The sequence below is a fragment of the Parambassis ranga genome, chromosome 4 (assembly GCF_900634625.1).
Source record: "Parambassis ranga chromosome 4, fParRan2.1, whole genome shotgun sequence".
NCBI classification, from domain to species: domain Eukaryota; kingdom Metazoa; phylum Chordata; class Actinopteri; family Ambassidae; genus Parambassis; species Parambassis ranga.
In genome coordinates, this window is record NC_041025.1 from 9,021,604 (window position 1) to 9,044,338 (window position 22,735).

Sequence of the window (22,735 nt, forward strand, 5' to 3'; positions counted from 1 at the left end):
TGCTGAATGCTAAATAAGTGATGAATGATAGTATTGATACTGTAAAATTAAAATGCAAATAGTTCATTTTACTAATAATAACCTTTAAAATATTATACAATGTAATGATTATGAAACACTTAAAATACAACAGAGGACTAATCATGTGTTCAATTGATCTGAAATTAGGGTTTTTTTAAGCTACTAGCTGCAAGCACATGATCAATTTAAGGACCTGACAGAACACCAGTAATGACCTGCTGTGCACTGGGTCAAGTCTCAGCTCAGTCTAATCTAAGAGTCTTTTTGGGTTCAGAGCACATTTTCCTTATTCCACAATCAGAGATGTGACATAAGTGTGTGTTCATCACTGTATGTCAGGCTGAATTCAGCATCACACCCTGTAAATTTCAGAGTGACAGTGACACAGCACAGGTGATCACACCAAAAAAACCAAAGCAGCCCCGGTGGTCCAGGAAGAACGAGATAATGAGCAGAAGATGGTAAAATGACTGAGGATATGTGGTGAATATTTATGTCAGTACATACAATGCAGCAGTCAGTGTTGAGTTTAATGGTTGCTAATGGGATAAACAGACCTATTGATCACACAGATGCAGTTTTGATGTATTCTACCATCCACCTAATCCCCAGACCCCCCCCCCCCCCCCCCCCCCCCCCTTTGTTCAAGCTCAGGTGTCTTTTTCTATGCAATGTAGTGTTCTTTTTTGTGTGAGTTTTTTTCATCACTTATGTTTAATGCACACGCTGATCAGATATAATTCTCAGCTATCGGTATCGGTATCAACTAAATATGTAGATCAGGTATCAGATAAAGAGGCAAATCTGTTCACTTTGATTCTATGTTTGTAGCATGCGCTAAGTCATGAGTCAGCACTTTATGCAGCATGAAGACAGACTTGGCTCACAACAAGTGACAACAAGTGAGCCAGTCAGCAGTATGGAGGTCTGTCATATCTGCAACGAGAGCTTTTACAGATACCAGCAATAAAGGAAATGGTATCAGTATTAGGTATCATTCAGATCAGTTGATATGTAACAGTAGGCAACAGATGAAAGATGATTTTCTGTTTGACCACTGAGCAGTGATGAAATCTGTCACAGCATTTGTGTTTTCAGGATCCTCCGATTCCAGATTGGACTGGAACTATAAATACTCTAAAATGTCTGTCTGCTCTCAATTCATTTCATAACCTTTGTCTTCTTGCATCAATTAATTTCTGAAAAACCTACCCACATATCCACATTAGGTAATTTCACAAGAATGCCACCAGCATGTTGACAAAGACACTGAAGCAAGAGAGGTCGCAACACAAGCAGCACATTTTTCTTCTCACAGACAAAAGTATAAAAGCAGACGAGGAGAGTGTGAATTTTACATGAAATCATGGCCATCACCCTCCTGCTCCTGCTGTGCTTTGTCATCAGTGGTAAGCTACACGGTTTATGAGACAAATTCTAATAGCCGCGAAACCAGCAATACTTTTAGTAATGTCTTTACTCGTACATATTAACTTGAACTAACATAAATGATGATGCTGTGTTTTGTGTTTCAGCAGCTGATGGCTCACGTATTGTTGGAGGCAGAGAATCTGCCCCACACTCACGCCCATACATGGCCTCACTGCAATCCCGAGGAAGTCATTTCTGTGGAGGAGCACTGGTGAGAGCGGACTTTGTGGTGACAGCAGCACATTGTCCAACGTGAGGATTTTTATGTTTTGTATATTTTATAATTGTCTCAGCTGCCTCATCTTATGTTCCTAAGTGTCTTTTCTCAACCTCACTTAAGTTGTGATTTGCAGACCGGACAGAGTTGTTCTCGGAGCTCATTCCTTGAGAGACAATGAACAGACAAAGCAGGTGTTCCGTGTCGTCAGAGCATTCAGGCACCCTGATTACAATATGCTTTTGAATGACATCAAGCTCCTAAAGGTGAGGACAGCTTTATATCTTGTCTACAACACTGTATCAGATCACCGTTGTGTACATTGTTTGACTTTCCTTCTCAGCTTGACCGCAGTGCCCAACTGACTCCAGCAGTGCAGACGATCCCAATCGGACCCGGCACACCGATCACAGGGCGTCAGTGCCTCACAGCTGGCTGGGGGTACATAGATAACAATCGAAAATCCCCAGACAAGCTTCAGGAAATCGACGTCTTCATCATCAATCAAAGAACATGCCAAACGAGATGGCCATTTCTCGCCCAGTCAATGATTTGTGCTATGCCAACTGGGGCCTTTCGAGGCTTCTGTAATGTAAGAAATCAGTGACGGTGATAATTATTCTGGAAATATTAGGCATAAATTAAAAAAAATCGTTTTCAGATCATCATTTAACCACTCACAGTGTCCTCTGCCTTCTGTCTTTAAGGGGGACTCTGGTGGTCCATTGGTGTGTGATGGTGGTGTAGCTGGTGTTGTCTCCTTCTCTGGACGGATATGTGGAGACTCCACCACCCCTGATGTCTACACACGTGTATCATCCTTCAGGGACTGGATTACAAGAGTGTTAAACAGCAATTAGATTGAATGATGTGTAACAGGATGCTTGCCTGCATTTGCTTTTGCTTTCCATTCGGATTTTGCAATATTCTAAGGTACAAATGTGCATTGAGCTGAACTTGCAGTGATTGTCATACGTTGTGATAGAAACATGTATGAAGCAGTGCTAGTTACAATGAATAATAAATAGCTTTGTTCATGATCAAATAGGTCCCTGTGCTTTTATTTTATAAACACCAGAAGTGGCTGCACTCATTTCAAGCCTGAATGTGGGCAGTGTGCGTACCGAGCTGTAAAATACACCACATGAAACATCAGGAAAGACACAAGTCCAGCTCACATCCACAATGATTTGCTCCGCTAAATGCAAAATGAGTGATGAACAAATTCCTCTACATTTATGATGGTATTGATACAGTTAAATTCCAAGCTAATTAAAAATGCAAATACTTCATTTTACTAACATTAACCTTTACAATATAATATAATATAATCACAATCATAAAATATTGAAACTACAGCAAAAGAATAATCAGGTGTGGGTTTGACAATTTATCCGAAATGAGGATGCATGAGATACTTACTGGCTGTAAACACAACACAATTTTAAAGGAGCTGATGGAACACCAGCAAGGAAGCCAAACAATGACCAGCTGTACATGGGGTCATGTCTCAGCTAAGTCTAATCTGAGATTGTTTGTGGATTCAGAGCAGATTTTTTATATTCCACAATGAGAGATATTACAATATATATGTGTTTGTTCATCATTGTATGTCAGGCTGTGATGGCCAATATATATATATTGGCCATCACAGCCTGACATATATACACATATATAGGGATGTCCCGATCAGGTTTTTTTGCCCTCGAGTCCGAGTCTGAGTCATTTGATTTTGAGTATCTGCCGATACCGAGTCCCGATCCGATACTTTCTATAAAGGCACTCATTGCGGCAAAACCCGTGTGTGTGTGTGTGTGTGTGTAGGCCTGTCACGATAACAGATTTTGCTGGGCGATTAATTGCCAAGAGAAATTATTGCGATAAGCGATAATATTGTCAAATCAATGTTCAACTAACATAATGATAATGACATATAATGCAAGTACACCCTTTCAAAGATCAATAAACTTTAATTTCTAAAGAACATTTAACATTGGAAAGGCCCCCAATTATCAACACTATTATTATTATTGTTATTATTAATGATATTAATATTATTATTATGAGTAGTGGTAGGCCTATTACCATAGCTTATCTGAGCATAGTCAATGGAGTTAAGTCAAACCAACTAGCACGTCATGAGCAACAGAGAGTCGAACAACAGGCACTCTACCTGCTGCTGGGAGTGGGCTCACCTGTGCGCACATGTGTTTGTGTGCGCACGCGTTTGCGTGTGTGTATGCGCATCAGCGAATTTTAAAAAACGCCACCATGTAGACAGAAACACATAAAATAGCAGAGATGGCACAAGAGGACTGGGCAAGAGAACTAGACTGGGTGGCGCTGCCGCGAGTGCCGCCAGTAAGAAGGCAGAGAACTTCACTCGTACAACGCGGACTCTCTTTGATGGCACGTTATTCATAAGCATGTTTAGTCTTGTGGTGAATTGTGTGGAAGTGTTGAACCAGTGTTGTGCAGCTTCAGAGCTCTCTGTGTTGCTGTAACCAGCGTCCAAGCCCTGCAGCGCTGTGACGCACCGTGGCGACGCAGACAGCGAGCTGACCGTGGTCTGCTCAGAACATCCTGTAAACGTCACACAATGAGTTCAAAAATAAGAACTACCTGTTGGTTTGACACATTTTAAGACAGAAGCCGCGGGCCATATTAAATCTGACGGCCGGACTTTGCACACTTTATACGCTACGACGCACCAAGTGACGCCTTTTGTCATCCAGCCTCTTTGGCAGCGAGAGGGGGAGAGAGAGAGAGAGAGGAAAACAAACAAACGTGCAAATGTAATTTATCGCGGCCGAAAAACTTATCGAGCCCATTTAAAGTTATCGTGCAATTAATTGATTTATTGTTTATCGCGACAGGCCTGTGTGAAGAAGGCGTTAACTTTGACAGCCCTAAAAAGTATATATCCGAGTCCTGATCGGGAGGTAATGTCCGATTCCGAGCGAGTCTGAAATCACGTAATCACGTAATCGGGCCCAATTTCCGATCATGTGATCGCATCGGGACATCCCTACATATATATATATATATATATAGTTATAGCTATATATATATATAGATATATCTATATATATATACACATATATATACATGTATTGGCTTCACTCACTAATTTTTACAATAAAATTAGTGAAATATGAAAAAAGCAGACAGATGAAAGACGTTTTTCTATTTGAGTAGTGATAAAACATGTCAGAGCATTATGATTACTGGTAATACAAAATGTTTGTCAAGAAAAAAAAACATAAACATGAACTGTATGTGTATCTTGTGAAGTTACAAATATATATATATATATATATATATATATGTATTTGTAACTTCTTAAGAAAGAGCATGTTGGCAAATACACTGAAGCAAGAAAGACCACAAACTAAGCAACATTTCTCTCAGAAAAGAAGTATAAAGGCACAAGAGGAAAGTGTAGATTTCATTTGAGACCATGGTTGTCACCTTCCTGCTCCTGCTGTTCTTTGTCATCAGTGGTAAGCTACACTGACTTTATGAAAAAATCTGTTAAAAACCTGCACTGTTTGAGTAATAATGTCTTTTTTCTTGGTATAAAATCCTGAAACATGCAACGTGTACCTTATTACCTTTAATCAACATAGATACATGATGCTGTGTTTTGTGTTCTGAGCAGCTGATGGCTCGCGTATTGTTGGAGGCAGAGAAGCTGCCCCACACTCACGCCCGTACATGGCCTCATTGCAATCTCGAGGTCGTAATTTCTGTGGAGGAGCACTGGTGAGAGCGGACTTTGTGGTGACAGCAGCACATTGTGACTCTTCTGGGTACGTTTTCTTGGCACCAACAATGTGATATCTATAACAGTTAGGAATTCAAAGTCACATTAAAGATGCTATACCTTTAAACCTACTTCGCCTATCGGGAGCCATAGATGTTTTAGGAAAGTTTATATGTTTGTGTAATTTTCTAGACCCTACACAGTTGTACTTGGAGCTCATTCCCTGAGTGCTAGCGAGCCAACAAAGCAAGAGTTCAGCGTTATCAGATCAATTCCACATCCAGCTTATGATGGTGATATGAATGATATCATGCTTCTAAAGGTGAGAACTGATTTAATTCACTTTGCATAGAGGATGTGAAGCTATAGGATTTCACAAATTATAACATCATTACCTTTTTTTTGCATTACTCTCCCTCTCAGCTTAACGGCAGTGCCCAACTGAGTGAAGCAGTTCAGGTGATCGCTCTCAAATCTGGCAGGCTGAGGACAGGAAGTCAGTGTGTCACAGCTGGCTGGGGGGATGTTGGGGATAATAGGACCTTAGCAACCAAGCTTCAGGAAGTTGGTGTCACCACCCTATCACAACAGGAATGTCGAAAGAGATGGGGTCAAGTTCCCATCAGCAGAACGATGGTTTGTGGTGTGGGGGCCCACACCTTGCAAGGCTTCTGCTCTGTAAGACAATAAAATGACCAAACTTTTTTAACCAAAACCCACTCACAGTGATGCGTCTTCTTTCACTCCTCTTCAAGGGGGATTCAGGTGGTCCATTGGTGTGTGATAGAGCTGCAGCTGGTGTGGTCTCCTTCTCCGGGCGGCGTTGTGGAGACCCCAAGACCCCTGATGTCTACACACGTATATCTTCCTTCACGGACTGGATCACAGAAGTGTTAAGGAGCAATTAGATGACATGATCATTTGTTAGCATGCCTGAAAAGACTGCTGTTGCAAAAACCCTGTCTTCACCACGCTGCAGTGATCACCTCAGCTAGGACAAGGCATTGTTAAATAACAAATGCAAAGGCTATTGGTCCAAATGTAATTCCCATCATGTTTTGTTGTATTGAGAGTATGTGTCAACAGAAAAATGATGAATAAAATAATTCAGAGGCACTGCTGTTTCATTGCAAGTTAACAATACAGACATAGCCTTTTAATACTATTTAACACCTTTCACTGCTTATCTAAGCAGTTGGAGTGGGTGTGTTGCTGGTGAATTGCAAGTTAATGTCCTATTGTCCTAGTGTGTCAGAGTGACACACACTAATCTTGTCACACAAACGAAAAGTAGGACACAGAACGCAGTGATGACAGACTGCGTGTGACTCACTTGACAAAATCGTGCAAAGATAAGCTGCAAAATGCACAAAATGCTTACTTAAGGGATGTGGTCAGATGCTAAGATCAATAGATACGTACCACCTACTGTATAAATGTGCTACCCTGACACCAAAGAAGACAAGTCCATTGTCTAGCTGCCATCATGCACAGTCTGCACATATACTTGCCTTTCCTTGTCCTGACATGCTTTGGATGGCTTGGTAGGATCATAATATGAATCTTATTTCTAACCATTTAAATATGCATAAAAATATTTTGTTTTGATTTTGTTGTTGTGGTTTTGACTTTCATCTTTTCAGCACTCGGGAGCGTTATTATAAATGGGCAGAAAGCCGCAGAGAACTCCATGATGTATATGGTGTCAGTGCAGCACAATGAGCATCATGTGTGTGGAGGATTTCTGATCACTGAGGAATATGTGGTCACTGCAGCACACTGTGATCAACCACCTACGTGAGTTACTTTTCCTTCCTTAGCTTGTTTTGCAAAGTTTATATAATGCAAGCTATGATTTTCCTTTTTTTAAAGAAGCATTTTTAGTCTTGCTGTCAGCATTTCTTATTATTTTTACAGGCATTTGACAGTAGTTATTGGCACCCATAATCTTAAGAAGACTGAAAAGACTGAGCTCAAAGTTTTACAGAAATACAAACACCCAAATTATAAGAATGTTGGAATGGGAGATGACATCATGCTCCTCAAAGTAAGTAGATTATCTTCAGCCCTGTGCAAATTATGCCAGTATTTGTATTCAGAGTGTGCAAAGAAACAGTGATTAAATAAGTTTAACAGATTTATGTATATAGTTTGATTTGAAATACTATACTGTACACACTGTTTGTGTCCTTCATTCAAGAAATGATTCTATCTGACTGAAGGCTGACGGTCTCTGTGTTTGATGGATTGATCTTTACATTCTGATTCTGTGTCCTCAGCTATCCAGTAAAGTTCAACTGGGCAATGGAGTACAAATCATTCAACTTCCTCATTCTGAAATAACTATAAAGGAGAATGAAATATGTCAGGTGGCTGGTTGGGGGATGACCAGTACTAATAGCAGACCTGTTGACGAGCTGAGAGTGGTGGATGTGTCCGTCATTAGCCGTGAGGTCTGTGCAGAGATGTGGCCTGGTCTTCCTGAAAACGTGATCTGTGCAGGTGGATACAAGACAACAAAAGGGTTCTGTCAGGTACATCTGTTCAGATTATAGTGACAGTTGGTTTCCTTTGTAAATCAGATATAAAGACGTTTAGCTGCCATGAGTGAACAGATGAAGCTCTCTTTACAGGGTGACTCTGGTGGCCCTTTGGTGTGCAACGGGATGGCTGTTGGTGTTGTGTCATTCAACAAACATGCTAACTGTGCCTACCCAGACGTACCCAACGTCTACACGGATGTCTCCAAATATCTTTCCTGGATTGACGGCATTCTCCGGCAATAAAACTGACTTGAACATATGTATGTCTATGTGTTGCTTCAGTACACCCATAGCCTATTTGGGATGTAAATTTTTGCCTCAGTTTAAATCACTGCTTACTACTACTAAAAAAGAAAAGAAAACATTTTAAAATCTTTTGTCCCATTTTAAGTTGCTGTTAATGAACATTTTGACTTCAGCTTTGTCTTTTAATCTTTGAAATATTCTAATCTAAAATGCACCTAGAGCTTTAAATTTTGTCTTCTATAGCGTGTGGGATTAAACCCATTTACACAATGATTTCCATTTTGCACATATTTGTATACTATTTGTCAGTTCAACGGCAAGGCAGCAGATGTCTCTAAGATTAGGGACAATGAGAACAGGGAGTCCATGCCACATAGCAGGCTGAGCATAGATAATAATCAAAACTTACCAGACAAGCTTCAGCTAATCAACGTCACCACAGACACCACAAATGATTTACTAAATAGTTCTGACAGGGACTGTTTCATCTGCAGCCATCAGATTAGCAAGCAGCAAGTGTCCCACTGAACTACAACTAAGATACTTTTAAATGTCAACCTGAATAACATGGCTTTTGTTGAGACGACTCCCCTGAAGACCTCTCAGTCGCCTCCCCTAGTTGGTTGGTGAGGAAAAGAGTGGAAAGTTTGTTGGTCTCAATTTTACTTATTTATTTAAAGGCAAACATGAGGTTACAAAATAAGCAGAGCTCTGGATTGTCATAGAATAACAACAAACACTTCATCAAAAGTAAGACGTTATATTGTGCCAGGGGCAGTCCATGTACGCGCACACACACAGTGTTATCACAAAGTTACATAATTCACCCCTCCCAGTTCTGTCAGGCAGGGGCCGCTCCACAAGGTCTTCTTCCTCTTTTATATTGGTGTTTACTGGTTACTTCAAGCACCTGGGCTGGCTGCTAAGTCTAGAGGTGGAATGGAAGCCCTCCCTTCTGTCGGTCACGAAACTGGGTCACAGAGCACACCCTTCCCTTAAAAGTGGTTATATGATGCACAATGAAAAACTTACACATCTTAAGAATTTCACCATACTTGACTCACTTTGATTTCTGTGATACTTTACAAAAACTAAACACTTCTAATTATGTGAACAGACGCTACATGATAATAAGCTGCCTATTAAAAACCTCTGGTGGCACTGATCACAAAGAGAAGAATTAAACATAAACCAGAATCTCTTAAATCTACACAAATGGTTTTGCTGCCTCAACCTGATCAAACAGACCATGAGACCAGCCAAAATGCTGCTGCAGTAACTGCCTTTCAACTTGTAGCGGGCACTCACTGCACACATTTATAAAAATTAAATATCTCATATTTGTGTCCTGATTGAGACCTGAATCAACATTGCTACGTTGTAAAGGCTGTATGTATATATAATATATATAAATCTGAAAAAAATTATGTGTTTAGGATGTGTTAGTGATGTAGCTAATAAACTGTGACTGTGACATCTGACCTGTCTGGCTTTTATGACTAAATGAGCAACACTGCGTGTCTTTAAAGTTAAGTGCCAAGGTAAACTAGTTTGTATGTTTTTTGCACACTCAGCTAACATACTGGCTTATTCTGGTGTAAAGCTGTGGTGTCACTAAGAAAGGTTTTTAAAAACTGCCGTGACCCGGATTTGAACCGGGGTTGCTGCGGCCACAACGCAGAGTACTAACCACTATACGATCACGGCGAGCTGTCCTGTGGGACAGTGAAATAGCCCAGGTGTAACAAACAGACGTTCTAAAATTTTACTTTGAAACACAATTCTTTCATCATATTAGTAAACCTTTCAGTAATAACTTTAGAAACAACATCATAACAAAAGTTTTAGCTCATGAGACAAAATGTGCTCAAGACGAAGAACAGAGAAAGACACTGAGTGTCTGAGTAAATGTACAATCTACTATGTGTGATCAGTGTCTCAGAGATTGTAGCCGACTTTAAAGAGACACAGTATTGCACATTTATACACAAAAGCCATCATCTCACAGTTTATTACATTAAAATTACTGGCTGCTGACCTTATGGAGTCTCTAAGGTTCTAGTGATGGGCACATTTTGTCTCATGAGCTAAAAAGTTCGTTATGATGTTGTTTCTAAAGTTTTTACTAAATGTGATGGATGAATTGTGCCATTGGATCAGTCCCAAGACAGAGAGGAAGAGCTACAAGGAGACAACCATGGTGGAAAGTTTCCTCCAAGAAGGCCACAGGCCAGTACAACATTACCCACAAATCTTAAGATCTGTCATTTTAAAGCACTTTATTTGCTTTGGTCAAATCTTAAACACAACAGTCTATAATTGAATAAGGCTGTATTGTGGTACATACACAGTCATTGGGTCACGTTGGGTTTTCTGGCTGAATGTTCAGCTCAGGTCCCTCCTTCTCCCCCTCCTGCCAAAAGTAGAGTTGTAGAGTTTGATGGATCGGGGGACAAAGGAGCCTCTGAGTCTGTTGGTCCTGCTCTTGGGGAGGAGCAGCCTGTGACTGTTCAGGCTCCTCTGAGCGCTGATGACAGTGTGCAGAGGATGACTGGCATCGTCCACTATAGCCAGACGTTTTTTAGTGTTCTCCTCTCTGCCACTGTCACCAGGGAGTCCAGCTTCAGTTCAGTTACAGTAGACGGTATTATTTGTCTGACGACATGTTGTTTGCCTTTTCTGCTCCCTCCCCACACACAATGGACATGAGGAGATTCCTAACAAAGACACGGAGAGTTAGAGTTGTTTTTGGCATTAACCCATATTATAATGAGGCCAGGTTAGCTGCTGTTAGCCTGCTAGCGTCAGCCTCACCCAGCCAGTGCACATAGCCACCTGCTCGTATTCTTATCAGCAAGAATAAAACAAATGTAATGAACCGTCAGGACACAGTGATGCATTATATGAACAGGGAAACACTGATGTAGCACATAAGGCAGTGCATCATTATAAACACATCCACAAGGTTTGTTGTGAATTGAGCAGTTTTATAAGCAAATAAAAATGAAGACATGCATTTTTTTATTTTTCAAGTTAGTATTTTTAGTGTTTCAGTATTATCTGCATTAAGCAGAGTTTGGTTCGTGGCCCAATTTTTCTATGGGATTTGCCAGTTTTTTGTCTCTTTAAATGTAAATGAGAGAAGGCGGCAGATAAGGAGGCTTTGTATAATCTGTTAATGTAGTAGCATATTATTCATATTATTATATACTAATGTACTTTTTTTCACCACCCACCCACAGAAGGTGCCCCCCCCCCACCCACACACACACATTTTAAATGCTTCCTACGCCACTGCCGTGGAGTGAACTGATACAGTAAATATTCTGGGTCCACGTAATTGTTTTAACCTTTTTAAATTGCATGTAAAAGAAAGGCTGAGTGTAATAATGGTAACGTTTCTCATACTTGCCTGTCTCTTTAATTAAAACTGCCAGCAGTTCCCTGCGTCACAGAAAATTCCCTCCTCACCGTGTCTGTTGTCGGCTGTGTTGTGTACATGCTGCCATGTTGTCTAACACACGCTTGAAAGATCTTTGAAAAGTCTCGAACGCAAATCAAGTTTTTAACTCCGGCTGTTTAAAAAAAAAGTCCGCATCATTGTATTCAAAACATCAACTCCCACTATGCACTGCGTGAGTATCCATGTGCTCCTCTGCGGTCACGGCAGGAGAAGGCCTGGTGGGAATTGTAGTCTGTTCTCCCTATCTCCCATTTTCCACAGGTTTCGCGAGATTTACATAGGCGGGTAGGTGTGTGGGAACATTTGTCTGCCAGACGAACTGAACAATACTGATGTGAAATCTCCGTACAGGTAATGGAAGTGTATTCCAGGCGAAGTGTGAGGCTGTGAACACGCAGTTGTTGCTTCCGTTTGTTAGCTGCTGCTAGGAACATAGAGGAGCGGATGTAGCTATAGACGCCTTCACTTACCTACAGTCACATCTGCATTGAGGCACAGCTACGAGTGTTACTGACAGCCTGCAGTGTGACAGCTTTTGTCCATGACAGGCGGGCTACGGCAGGAGTTGTCGTGTAGTTTTTCCAGCTCACCTCATCATGTTCTTAATTTATATTTGTCTAAATGTACCCGGCTAATGTATCATACTGTAATTTATCACATACAGTAAAATGGCTGACGTATTATCTTCAAGTTATGTCAGTCAGGTTATTTTTGACGCCAAAACGTGCTGGGAGCGTCATAATTAGGATGAACACACTGTTGTCCTGGTATAGTGTGTATTAAAAACAGTGACCTCCATGACTGTGTAATCCCAGGAAGTTATTCCACAATGCTAATTCATTGGCCGCTGGAAATGTCAGTCTGTGTGTGCGCAGCCTGTCACAGTTATTGTCAGAGGAGCGAGCCTCTCAGCAGAAGGAGAGCCCTCTCTTTTATGTTTTAGCATACAGCTACACATGCTAGTCAGTTTGGCAGCTGTAATGCTCACATGTTGACATAATAATTGAACATTGCCCTGTCTTTCTTTTAATTAGTAACCTTTGAACTTCTGGAGGCATGTCCAAGAAAAGGGGCAGGTATGTAGAGGTGTTGTCATTCAGTATAGTGCCACAAGGTGGTTTCAGTACACTATAATGTCACAAACAAAAGTTATAATGAACCAATGGCACCTACACATGGCAACATATGCATTGTGATGTAGCCACATTTTAAGTAACAAAACGAATGATTTGCCTCATCAACCTGCATGTTTCCCCAGGAAGCGGAGCAGTGGGGAACTGAGTGACACATTAACCCCAGATCCCAACTGCATTGTGGGAATTCGCATTCAACATAACTGGCGTGAGAGGGGGAACCAAAGTAAATGGAAAGGAACAGTGCTAGACAGACTTAGCGTGAACCCTTCTCTGTTCATGGTCAAGTATGACGGCTTTGACTGCGTCTACGGCATTGAGCTGTTCAAGGACGAGAGAGTGTCCAACCTGCAAGTCTTGTCAGAAAAAGTTGGTGAGTCAGTTCAAATCAACTCATCGTCTGACATCACAAAGCTGACAGCTGGGTTACACGGGCACTTTATAATTATCCCCTTTGCACTCTCCACAGTGAACAACAAAATCAAGATACCTCCAGGAGCCGAGGAGCTGGTGGGCAAAGCCGTGGAGCATCTGTTTGAGAAGGAAGATGGAGAAAAGAATGAGTGGAGGGGCATGGTCCTCTCCAGAGCTCCAATAATGACCAACTGGTATTACATCACTTATGAAAAGGACCCCGTTCTTTATATGTACCAGTTGTGGGACGACTACGCTGATGGAGACCTCAGGATTCTGCCTGAAGCAGGTATTGCTAATTTGTGTATATAAAGGCACATTAATACTTTACAATGCTTTATTATGCCTTCTATAATCTTGCCCTAAGGCTTTTAGATGTGATATTAAGAGCATTCAGTATGGAATACTGCATGGGAATGTTTTTTTACACTTGAATAGATTTTTTCACATAGACACCATGTGAGTTTACCAGCAGTCCTGTACCTGTTGTATACTGTGAAAGTTGACCAGAAGAATTAATAAAATAAAATAAGAACTGTAATTGGTGGCATCACAAGACAACTGAATAGAATATTCAGATGACTTGACGCACATATCACAAGTACAGTCTCATACAGATAGCAGGAAGAAAATCAAGGTGCATTATTACTTGCATGCACGTGAAGTTTATTGTGTGCAAATCTCTAACTAAAGGAATAGTCTGACATTTTTGTAATATTATATAACACATTTTCCCTCCCTGACTTGGAGAGGATAATCTCAACTATCATGCTGTTTATACCAATCTCACCACATGACACCGGTGTCATGCTATGGCCATTATAATGTATAATAATGTTCCAGTGTGATGTGTGTTAGTCCATACAATGTGATATATATTATACTATATTATAATGTTGAGATACAGTGTATGGGATAGGAATGAATGGATTGAAAGAGGTTTGATGACTTACTCCTCTCTTCAGAAAATAAGCACCTGTTGCCTGCAGACAGGAAGCCAGGAGAAGAGACGGAGAGTCTAGTGGGGAAACAAGTGGAGTATGTTACTGACAAGGGTGTGAAGAGAACAGGCCTGGTCATCTACCAGGTCCCGACCAAGCCCTCTGTCTACTATATTAAATATGATGATGACTTTCACATTCATGTTTATGACCTTGTCAAAACCACCTAGAGATAAGTGGACACTTACATCTCACTCGCCAGCCTTCCTCCATCTGCTTCTGTTCCACTGGTTATAATCATGGTTATAATCTGTTTTTGCAAGACATGACAGGGTTGGATATCTGACATGCTTTATTCGTTCAGACTCAGTGCAATCTTTCTTTGTATGCACAGCAGAATTGTAGCACTGCTATGCTTGGCTATTTTGTGGAGAGGGGAGAGTATACTCGTTTTATTGTTGCTGCTCTACCTTATGTATAACTTAAGTTCGGTCAGTTCAAGGTTGCACTGAACAACAGCAGTTGTTGCTGCATTTTGCATTTGTTTTCTACGTTCTGTCCGCAGTGTGGATTTCTGAATTAAATCCCAGTGACTAACAAAGCTGATCAGAATATACTTTTGAAGACATGTTTTTGAGATATTTAGGTAATGTTTTCCACTGAGAGCCCGACTGATACAGGACATTTCTATATATCAGCCACTGTTAACAGATGTTTTGAATACTTGAATTTCATTGGTCAGTCACAGCTTTTTGCAGTTCGAAGGGGAGCCTGCTGGTTGTTATGTATAAAACGTTGTTGTTTTATATATATATTACATTGCTGCTCTGTTAAATTGTGTCGCAGACAGTACTGACGCTATTGTTAACAATAGAGTTGGAGCACGCTCTGCTGTCCAAACTGTGATGACACATTTCCAAACTTAACCCTCATTATTTTGTCTGAAAAAGTTTTTTTTCTTATCAAACAATATATGCCAATACCATCATGTGGTAGGCTAATGATATATGTATCAGTCGGGTTCTAGTGACGAGTTTTACCAATAACATAAAATTAAATAATAGATAATAAATATAGAAATCATGCTTTATGTAATGAGGCTGCTTTATTTTCAAAAAGCCAATGTACTCCTGCACCTTTGCACTGTATTTAGTATTGTAGTCTATTAGCTGTATGAAATGGCTACATGCTATATAATATTCATGCTAGGCATCTGTTATGACTTTTAATGCAGGTTTCTGCACATACCCCAAATCGTTAGTTTGATGTTTGATGCCAAAATCGTATTTGAATTTGAACCCACACAGATCATAAAGTGCCTTCTGGCTTGTCATTTTGCAATAGTGTACAAACTGTCTCTGTGTGTGCTCCTAATGAATCTTTGAGTTGAAGGACTGCTGTGTTCATTCAGAGGTGGCAGCACCTGACAGCCTGAGGAACGTTTTGCAACCATCAGTTTGTATTAGTGATGTGTTTTGCTCTAAATGCACTATGAAAATGTTCTTGAAAATTAAACGTACATCATCGGTTGCATAATCTCACTGTTAATATTGTGGGGAGCACTTTATCTTATACAGTTTACATACTTAATAATGGTACACTACAGTAGTTTCCCCAAAGGCATTTTTAGCAAAATGAACAGAATTTGCTTTAATTTACATGCATGAAGCAGAAACAACTAACTTCAGTTCATTTAGATGACAGTATTTAATCTGTAAAACTTGTGTAAGTTCATTGTAATGTTGCCTGTTGTGATTATACCGGTCTATATATATAAATATTTCATCAAAACACCACCAGCTTCTAGTGAGAAAATCCTTGATATAAATAATTTAACACAATATTTCATGATAATAATCAACTGACAGTGACTAACTGGTTCTAGCCTTTACAACTTTGCCTCATAGTCTTGCAAACATGAAACGTATGCTTGCAGTATAGATTTCATCTCAACTTTGACACCGTGTCCTAGTTGTTGAATTGCTCTCTGCCTTCTAAATGTCATCAGTGTACCCCCAGTAAACATTTTTCTTAGCTGTCAAGTTTCTGCATGCATCTTCTGAACAGTGCCTGGAGGTTTTCAAACTTTATTTTGACATGAGAATGTGTGACAGAATCAGTACAGCTGTTGCACACTTAAATAAAGACAGAAAAAGATAAAGGAAGCAAATGCTAAGCGGCACTGCTAATGGTGCTGTGTAGAGCGCCAGAGTCACACTTTGAGTTACCTCCCCCTGTTTTGACGTTGTAGCAGAATCAGCAGGCAGTTTATGTCGTTATTATTCCATTATGAGTAATAAAGATTTTTGCACATTTGTTTGGTCTTATTCTTTGAACACACTGGTCAGTATGCAGCATATGTGGTTAATAAATCAATCTAAAGACAGGACAAGGTTTGAGATCATTGTATTACTCACAAACTGAAACCGCTTATGTACAACAGACATTCTCTTATGGGCAGGTTTACAACATCCTAACACTATACTGGACAGTGCTGCAACCAATTCAGTTAGTTGGTATACACAAAGTGAAAGAACATCCTTTTGAAAAAACATTTTTGCAATATTGTAGCATTGTTCATCTTCTGCTTAATGCCACTATCAATGAGACAACCACAGTACCCTTTGAAGAGTGTTCACTCCCGGCAGCTGAATTTAGCAGTTTTCTTTCATGTTGGACGTTTCTTCTTTCTTGTGAGAGGAATACAAGTTTTGAAGAAGTAATGTAATTTCTCAAGTGCAAAAGTCAGACGCATTGATAATATATGAGGTTACCCAGAGTGTTCCTATTCATTTAGTGAGGTCTTTCAGGTACTGCAAACCATTATTTGTGTGTTCAGCTGCTTTTGTTGGAGCTTCTGAAAGACTTGAAATTGTCCACTGCACTCCTGCAATAAAACAACGATCAGTTATTTTTGGTTGCGGCGAGACAAAATTAAAAAACAAAAAATGTTGAACTCAGAGTCATAATGTTCATCTGAAAGTGATTTCAGATAAACACAGTGAAACACAGAAATATATTTCAGTAGATGTAACAAGTGACGAACACAACCGCAAAACTGGACACACTCAGTAACACAAACTTGTGACTTTGCTAACTTTGTAGACTCTCTTTTAAAGAAGGAACAAACACTTCATTCAATTCTTACCAGAGTTCCACGCTGCAACAGGGGAGAATTCAATCTTAGGAATGGTTGGAAGCTGAGTCTGTGGAGGGGAGGGGGGTTCAGTTCAGTTTCCTTTAACAGAATAATACATGGCTTTGCAACATGCTTTGAATTTATGTTATAAAAGAGGAATCTTTTTTATCGACATAAGAAAGAGGAATATTGATTTTTTTACAGACCTAGTAAACATAATTTTGTGTTTTTTTCTGCATAATTGCAAAATTGTTTTCAGGCACAGTGACTGATAATGTTTCTCTTATTTTGTAGGAATTACATACAAACATGGTTACTGAACACTGTTCATTGTCAATACTTTGCAGATATGGTTGGTTATGGTTGGAATACAAATGGAAAATGAAGTATTTTCTTTCATTCGGCCTATTTAGACTCTCCTGGATTTGATCCCTCTGATATGAAGGTCATCTAAGGGCCCTTATTATATAAGGGCATCTTATCAGTACCTCCACACCAAAGTACTTCATCCATTCCTCGATGGCAGGTGGTATTGCTGCTTTGGCCTTCTCCAGGGCCTCTGAGCCCTGCTCACTGCTTCCCAACAGACCCGAGTCATAGGCAACGTACAGAGCTCCACCTGCAATGGTCACCTTTGTGGCCAATCTGAAAATGACAGAAAAGAAGAAGTCAGATGTAAGTCATAAATACCCACCGGTACATGTCAAACTGAAAATACTCATGTTTACTACCACTACTGTACAGAGAACATTGTTTTTGATGCTGAAATATAAGACAAATTTAAAACGCTATGTAATTTCATTAATTTATGTCACTAAATGCCACCATCAAGAGATGAAATTGTGATATCTATCTAAATGAACTAAGAAACTATAAGAACAGAAGGCAAAGTGTCTACAACTGACAGCTGGAAAGCTCTTGGGCAGAGCAATAGTTAGCTTAGTCGGCTAACTGGCTAATCGAGCCTTTAGCTCCAGCAACACAAATAGTACGGGTAATACAAAATATACTCACTTCACTACAGGCAAAATCCTTGCCGCCATGGTCCACAGCGGTGTGATTTTCTCTTTTACGTACTACTAATACGAACAATGAACCGTAGAAAGAGGACTAGCCGGTTAGCTGCACTGAAGGACAACCCTGTCTGCACGGTGTTGTAAATAAAGTTTCTCATTCAAAACAAAGTCACATTGGTATTTCAGAGGGGCAGATTCGTTCCCCTCGACCTATTATGTTTTGGTAAAAATGTCAGCGGGGAGTGTCATTATAAAAAAAGGTTTTAACAAGTATATTTACCTTTTGAATTATGATATAATCCATAATAATAATTATTATGATATTATAAAACAAATACAGGACAAGCGCGATCCAGGGAGGGAAGGAGGAAGGAAGAGAGAGAATGGGGAGGGAAGAGGATTACGTAAATTGCGCTTGATTTCAACAAAACTGGTTGTGTGGAAGTGAAGGAACTCAAGGAAATCTAGCAACAAGTTTACAAACATGGGAGTTTTCACAAAAATTCTGTTTGCAAGTGTATGTGTGGCATTCCTGGCTGTCAAGTGGACTGCACCCAGATTTGATGCAGGTAAGAGTTTGAGTCTAGCAGTAATAGTAGCGCAAAGTGCATGCAATCCAGACTCATCTGTTGAACATTTACTATCGAAACTTTGGTCACTTTAATTCTAGGAGAGCAGGTGTATCACTTTAATAATAGCATACTTACAGGTAGAGCTAGATCTGCTGGTGGTTAAAACACAGGCGTGTTCATCCACGAGCGGAATGTTGTAAAATCACGCGTAGGCTCCTTTATGATTGTCTTATTTGTCTTTGCCGTTATGTCCGTGGGCATGTTCAACTACACCATACAATTCATACAAGTCGTAATAATGCAAGTATGTAGCACTGTATAAACATTTACATATTCAAAATTATGAAAACAATTGTGTATAATATATTATAGTAATATTATTACTTCTAAAGTAGTAATACTTTACTAAAGTAGTGATAAGTGGGGCTGTATTACTTAATATCCTGTGACTACAGTAAATAGTAGAACACTTTACCTGTAAAAATAGTGGAATAGATCAGCACATAGTAAAATATAAAAGCTACTGTTACTGTAGCTTTTTCCCCCAGGATCAATATAATCACTACTGTCATAATTCATGCTAGAGGATATGCAAAAATGCATTCTTGCATACTTACTATGCCACTGTTACACTACCGTACTTTCTGTTTTCAGGTTAGGACTTATAAAAACATACAAATATAATTACTCTTCTCCACTTCCACACTGCATGTGATGCACAGGGTGTATACACACCATGTGAACTCATTCATATTTTGGTGATGATATGCTTTATATGCTTACTTCTCTTCATTGAACAGATAATCTGTGTGTAGTACTGTTATGTTTCCTTAGGGAAATTCTGTAGAGACAGTCCAAAGTGAGCGAGTAATTAGTGGTAGTCAGCGTTCAGCTTGTGACTGAGGCCTTACAAACTCAGCATTTAGACCACAAAATAAGAAATACTGTTTGTGAAGTTAGTGTATATGTCTTGTTCTGTCATACATATACATTATGATAAGACAACAGAGAGGTGTCCAAATTCCATTCAGCCAATAACCACCTATAGAGGATTATGATCAGCTTATCTTTTTATAGTTTTATGAGTGAACGATTTATGATAACATAAGGATCATAGTCTGAGCTCACATTACACATATGTATTGTGTGATCCATATATGCTGATATTAGTGTAAGTAAACTGGTATGAATTTACTATTTCAGAATCTCTCCGAGGAGCCAAGGTGTTGGTGACAGGGGCCAGCACAGGTATTGGTGAACAAATAGCTTATCATTATGCCCGCTTTGGAGCCCAGATTGTCATTACAGCACGGAGAGAGAAAGTGCTACAGCAGGTCAGTGAACTTGATGACATATAAATGGTATTTGCATCAATGTGTATTAAATGTGACATTTTGCTATTAAGTTGTGAATTTGTATCAAATATGTCATATGTATGATTTTTAAATTCATTTAAAAAACTCTTGAATGTTTTTTTGCAGCAGCTCTGATTGAACATATTCTCCATTTTTACTGCCCTTGGCTCACAGGTGGCAGAGAAGTGCCTGACTTTGGGAGCCCAGAAAGCTCTTTATATAGCAGCAGATATGGCCAGCGAGTCAGACCCTGACAAAGTAGTAGATTTTGCAGTGGATGAGCTGGGAGGCCTGGATTACTTGGTTCTCAACCACATTGGACCAAGTCCCTTCAGCATGTGGGAGGGAGATGTAGAGCACACCGGGTGGCTGATGAAGGTAGTGGTGCATTTTGAAGGTCTAACAGCTCATGAATCAAGGAGATTGCCCTGATGTGTTTGTGTGTGTGTGTTTACTATGCAAAGGTCAATTTCCTCAGCTATATCCAGATGGCTTGGAGGGCTTTGCCCACACTCGAGCAAAGTAAAGGATCACTGGTGGTTGTTTCATCACTTTTGGGTATGTCAGCCACATAATTTAAGTTCATCCATTATCTTAACCCATTTTTCCCACTCACATTCATATTCATAGCCCCAAATTAACCATTAACATACAGGTCTTTGGAATATGGTATGGCATGGGGAGAACACACACACTTCACACACACAGACCCCAGCTGAGAAGCAGATGGGTTTGAACTCAGAACCTTCTCGTTGTGGACGTTCTTTGAAGAAATTGGCCTAATTTCACACAGTTTAGAGCTTAATTATAAACTGCACATGTGTACATTGGGTCTTCTCTAATTACAAAATTACAATGGTGTATTAATGATCATCATAATATTGAAAATAAAATATTGATAGCACATAATATTTAACAATATTATTTAAATATTCCAGGATTTCATGATATAGTAGGCACCAGCAGATTGACACTTTATTTAATTTCTTCTTAAATTTGTCTGAATGGCTCAGCACATTTTAAGGTCTAAATAATCTGCTGAAGACTATTATGTTTGGATGTTCCTGAACAGCTACTAAATGACCTCCTCTTACTCTTAACACACAATCTCTACAGGTAAATTGCCCAGTCCCTTTGTGGCGCCATATACTTCAACAAAATTTGCCCTGAATGGGTTCTTCGGGGCGCTCTCACATGAGCTGTTGATGAAGAAGAGCAATGTGACCATCTCTATTTGCACACTGGGTCTCATCGACACTGAGTCAGCTATGGAGAAAGTCAAGTTAGTATAGATGCTAACACATTTGACATGGTTATTAGGATTTGTGTGATTTATGTAAGTTACAAGCTGTATTGTTCTGTACCCTAGGGATATCTCTACTGTACCGGCCTACCCTGCCACAGAAGCAGCCCTGAACATCGTCATTACAGGAGCTACACGACAGCAGGAGCTCTTTTACCCTTGGTTTACGCAAATTGTGACTCTCACCAAAGATTGGTTTCCTTCTGTCACAGGCTATATTATGCGGAACTCCTACAAGTACACCCCATAAATAACAGTCATTTGTTTAATTTTATACATGTCTGAAACTTAAAACAGAGACATGTGACATTAGACAATCCATGGGGAAGCACACAGTTGGAGAATGTGCCAAATGAGAGCAGGTGAGATGCAGTTGGAAAATGTTTACACTACTGCTATTCTGTGCTAAAAGAAGAAAAAATAAAGTACCACTTCTTTGACTACTAAAACTTGGTGGTTGTATGTCTGTCTGATTGATTATGTCAACACATAACAACACAACTGTGAAAGGTACAATCACTTGTGTTTACTGCTTCACATCAATATGAAAAGGTTTGGTTCGAGGAATTTTGTTTGTGTACTTGTTAGCAGAGCCCTTATTATTATTATTATGTATTATTGTCAAAGGTCTGTGACTTCTTGTTTATCCTATTCCTGTGAAAGCAAATCTCCACTCAGATCTAAATGAACCAGTGATAATTTAGTGGGTTATCTAAAAGGTCAATGTCAGTGTGACACCAGATTTACCTCTGCTGAGGAAGCATGTTGTGAGAAAAAGAAGGGAATGACATGTTTTTCACAATTGCTGATATGAGTGAAGTGACCTAATTTGAATCAACCTAATTCACACCTTGCAGGTCACATCCACTCTGCAAAACATTTTCTCACCTGTTGAATCCAAAGCGCAACACTGTGATGCCACAGGGTACCACAGGTAAATTAAACAGCGCATTACATTCACATTTTAAGGTATTCCTAATCCTCTTGGAAAATGTGTCCTTTGTAACATTGGTTAACTTCCATGCTTCTTTCCACTGTGTTGCCTCACTTTGAGTTAAAATGTGTGCTATTTCCGACTCATTGGAATAATGAGTGTTGATCTCTTGTCAGTTTCTCTTACTGTTCATTAGTTTATTAGTTATGAGTTATTTTTACACTGGGAGGAAAATAACAGC

General features: G+C 39.7%; 5 protein-coding genes and 1 non-coding gene across 9 annotated transcripts in view; 4 read left to right on the forward strand and 2 right to left on the reverse strand.

The window, feature by feature from the left end:
• Nucleotides 1–1,300: 1,300 nt before the first annotated feature.
• Nucleotides 1,301–6,551, forward strand: LOC114434592 (serine protease 57-like). The gene is made up of 9 exons (XM_028403914.1): nt 1,301–1,430; nt 1,557–1,704; nt 1,806–1,935; nt 2,013–2,261; nt 2,377–2,521; nt 5,331–5,481; nt 5,628–5,757; nt 5,859–6,113; nt 6,191–6,551. Exons 1-9 carry the CDS (start codon nt 1,388–1,390, stop codon nt 6,341–6,343), a joined length of 1,404 nt encoding a protein of 467 aa, XP_028259715.1. The 5' UTR covers nt 1,301–1,387; the 3' UTR covers nt 6,344–6,551.
• Nucleotides 6,552–6,618: 67 nt separating this feature from the next.
• Nucleotides 6,619–22,735, forward strand: part of LOC114434129 (mast cell protease 1A-like) — a 63,715-nt gene continuing 47,598 nt past the window's right edge. Inside the window, exons 1-5 of one of the 2 annotated variants that reach the window (XM_028403093.1) lie at nt 6,619–6,979; nt 7,079–7,232; nt 7,353–7,482; nt 7,715–7,969; nt 8,069–8,335. In XM_028403093.1, coding sequence (XP_028258894.1) covers nt 6,922–6,979; nt 7,079–7,232; nt 7,353–7,482; nt 7,715–7,969; nt 8,069–8,221 — 750 coding nt within the window. In that variant the 5' untranslated portion in view covers nt 6,619–6,921 and the 3' untranslated portion in view covers nt 8,222–8,335. Of the gene's footprint in view, nt 6,980–7,078; nt 7,233–7,352; nt 7,483–7,714; nt 7,970–8,068; nt 8,336–22,735 lie in introns of those variants that run through there. The other variant, XM_028403094.1, reaches the window with a different exon arrangement.
• On the reverse strand, nt 9,860–9,931 carry trnah-gug (transfer RNA histidin (anticodon GUG)). The gene has a single exon. It is a non-coding gene; the product is annotated as a tRNA-His (tRNA).
• Nucleotides 11,699–15,706, forward strand: LOC114434135 (spindlin-1-like). 2 transcript variants are annotated; one of them, XM_028403101.1, is made up of 6 exons: nt 11,699–11,859; nt 11,949–12,038; nt 12,722–12,763; nt 12,946–13,193; nt 13,290–13,523; nt 14,200–14,405. In XM_028403101.1, the coding sequence occupies exons 3-6, from the start codon at nt 12,744–12,746 to the stop codon at nt 14,403–14,405; spliced, it is 708 nt and encodes a 235-aa protein (XP_028258902.1). In that variant the 5' UTR covers nt 11,699–11,859; nt 11,949–12,038; nt 12,722–12,743. The 2 variants fall into 2 exon arrangements, with proteins under 2 accessions (XP_028258902.1, XP_028258903.1); XM_028403102.1 differs by having other exon boundaries at nt 11,700–12,038; nt 14,200–15,706.
• Nucleotides 16,565–18,489, reverse strand: LOC114434136 (MICOS complex subunit MIC13-like). 2 transcript variants are annotated; one of them, XM_028403104.1, is made up of 5 exons: nt 18,329–18,489; nt 17,803–17,959; nt 17,324–17,381; nt 16,950–17,062; nt 16,565–16,865 (listed from the first exon to the last, which is right to left on the reverse strand). In XM_028403104.1, the coding sequence occupies exons 1-4, from the start codon at nt 18,355–18,357 to the stop codon at nt 16,965–16,967; spliced, it is 342 nt and encodes a 113-aa protein (XP_028258905.1). In that variant the 5' UTR covers nt 18,358–18,489; the 3' UTR covers nt 16,565–16,865; nt 16,950–16,964. The 2 variants fall into 2 exon arrangements, with proteins under 2 accessions (XP_028258905.1, XP_028258904.1); XM_028403103.1 differs by having other exon boundaries at nt 16,565–17,062.
• Nucleotides 18,736–22,009, forward strand: hsd11b1la (hydroxysteroid (11-beta) dehydrogenase 1-like a). Its single transcript, XM_028403085.1, has 6 exons — nt 18,736–18,899; nt 20,106–20,236; nt 20,432–20,635; nt 20,722–20,815; nt 21,374–21,539; nt 21,627–22,009. The coding sequence occupies exons 1-6, from the start codon at nt 18,815–18,817 to the stop codon at nt 21,808–21,810; spliced, it is 864 nt and encodes a 287-aa protein (XP_028258886.1). The 5' UTR covers nt 18,736–18,814; the 3' UTR covers nt 21,811–22,009.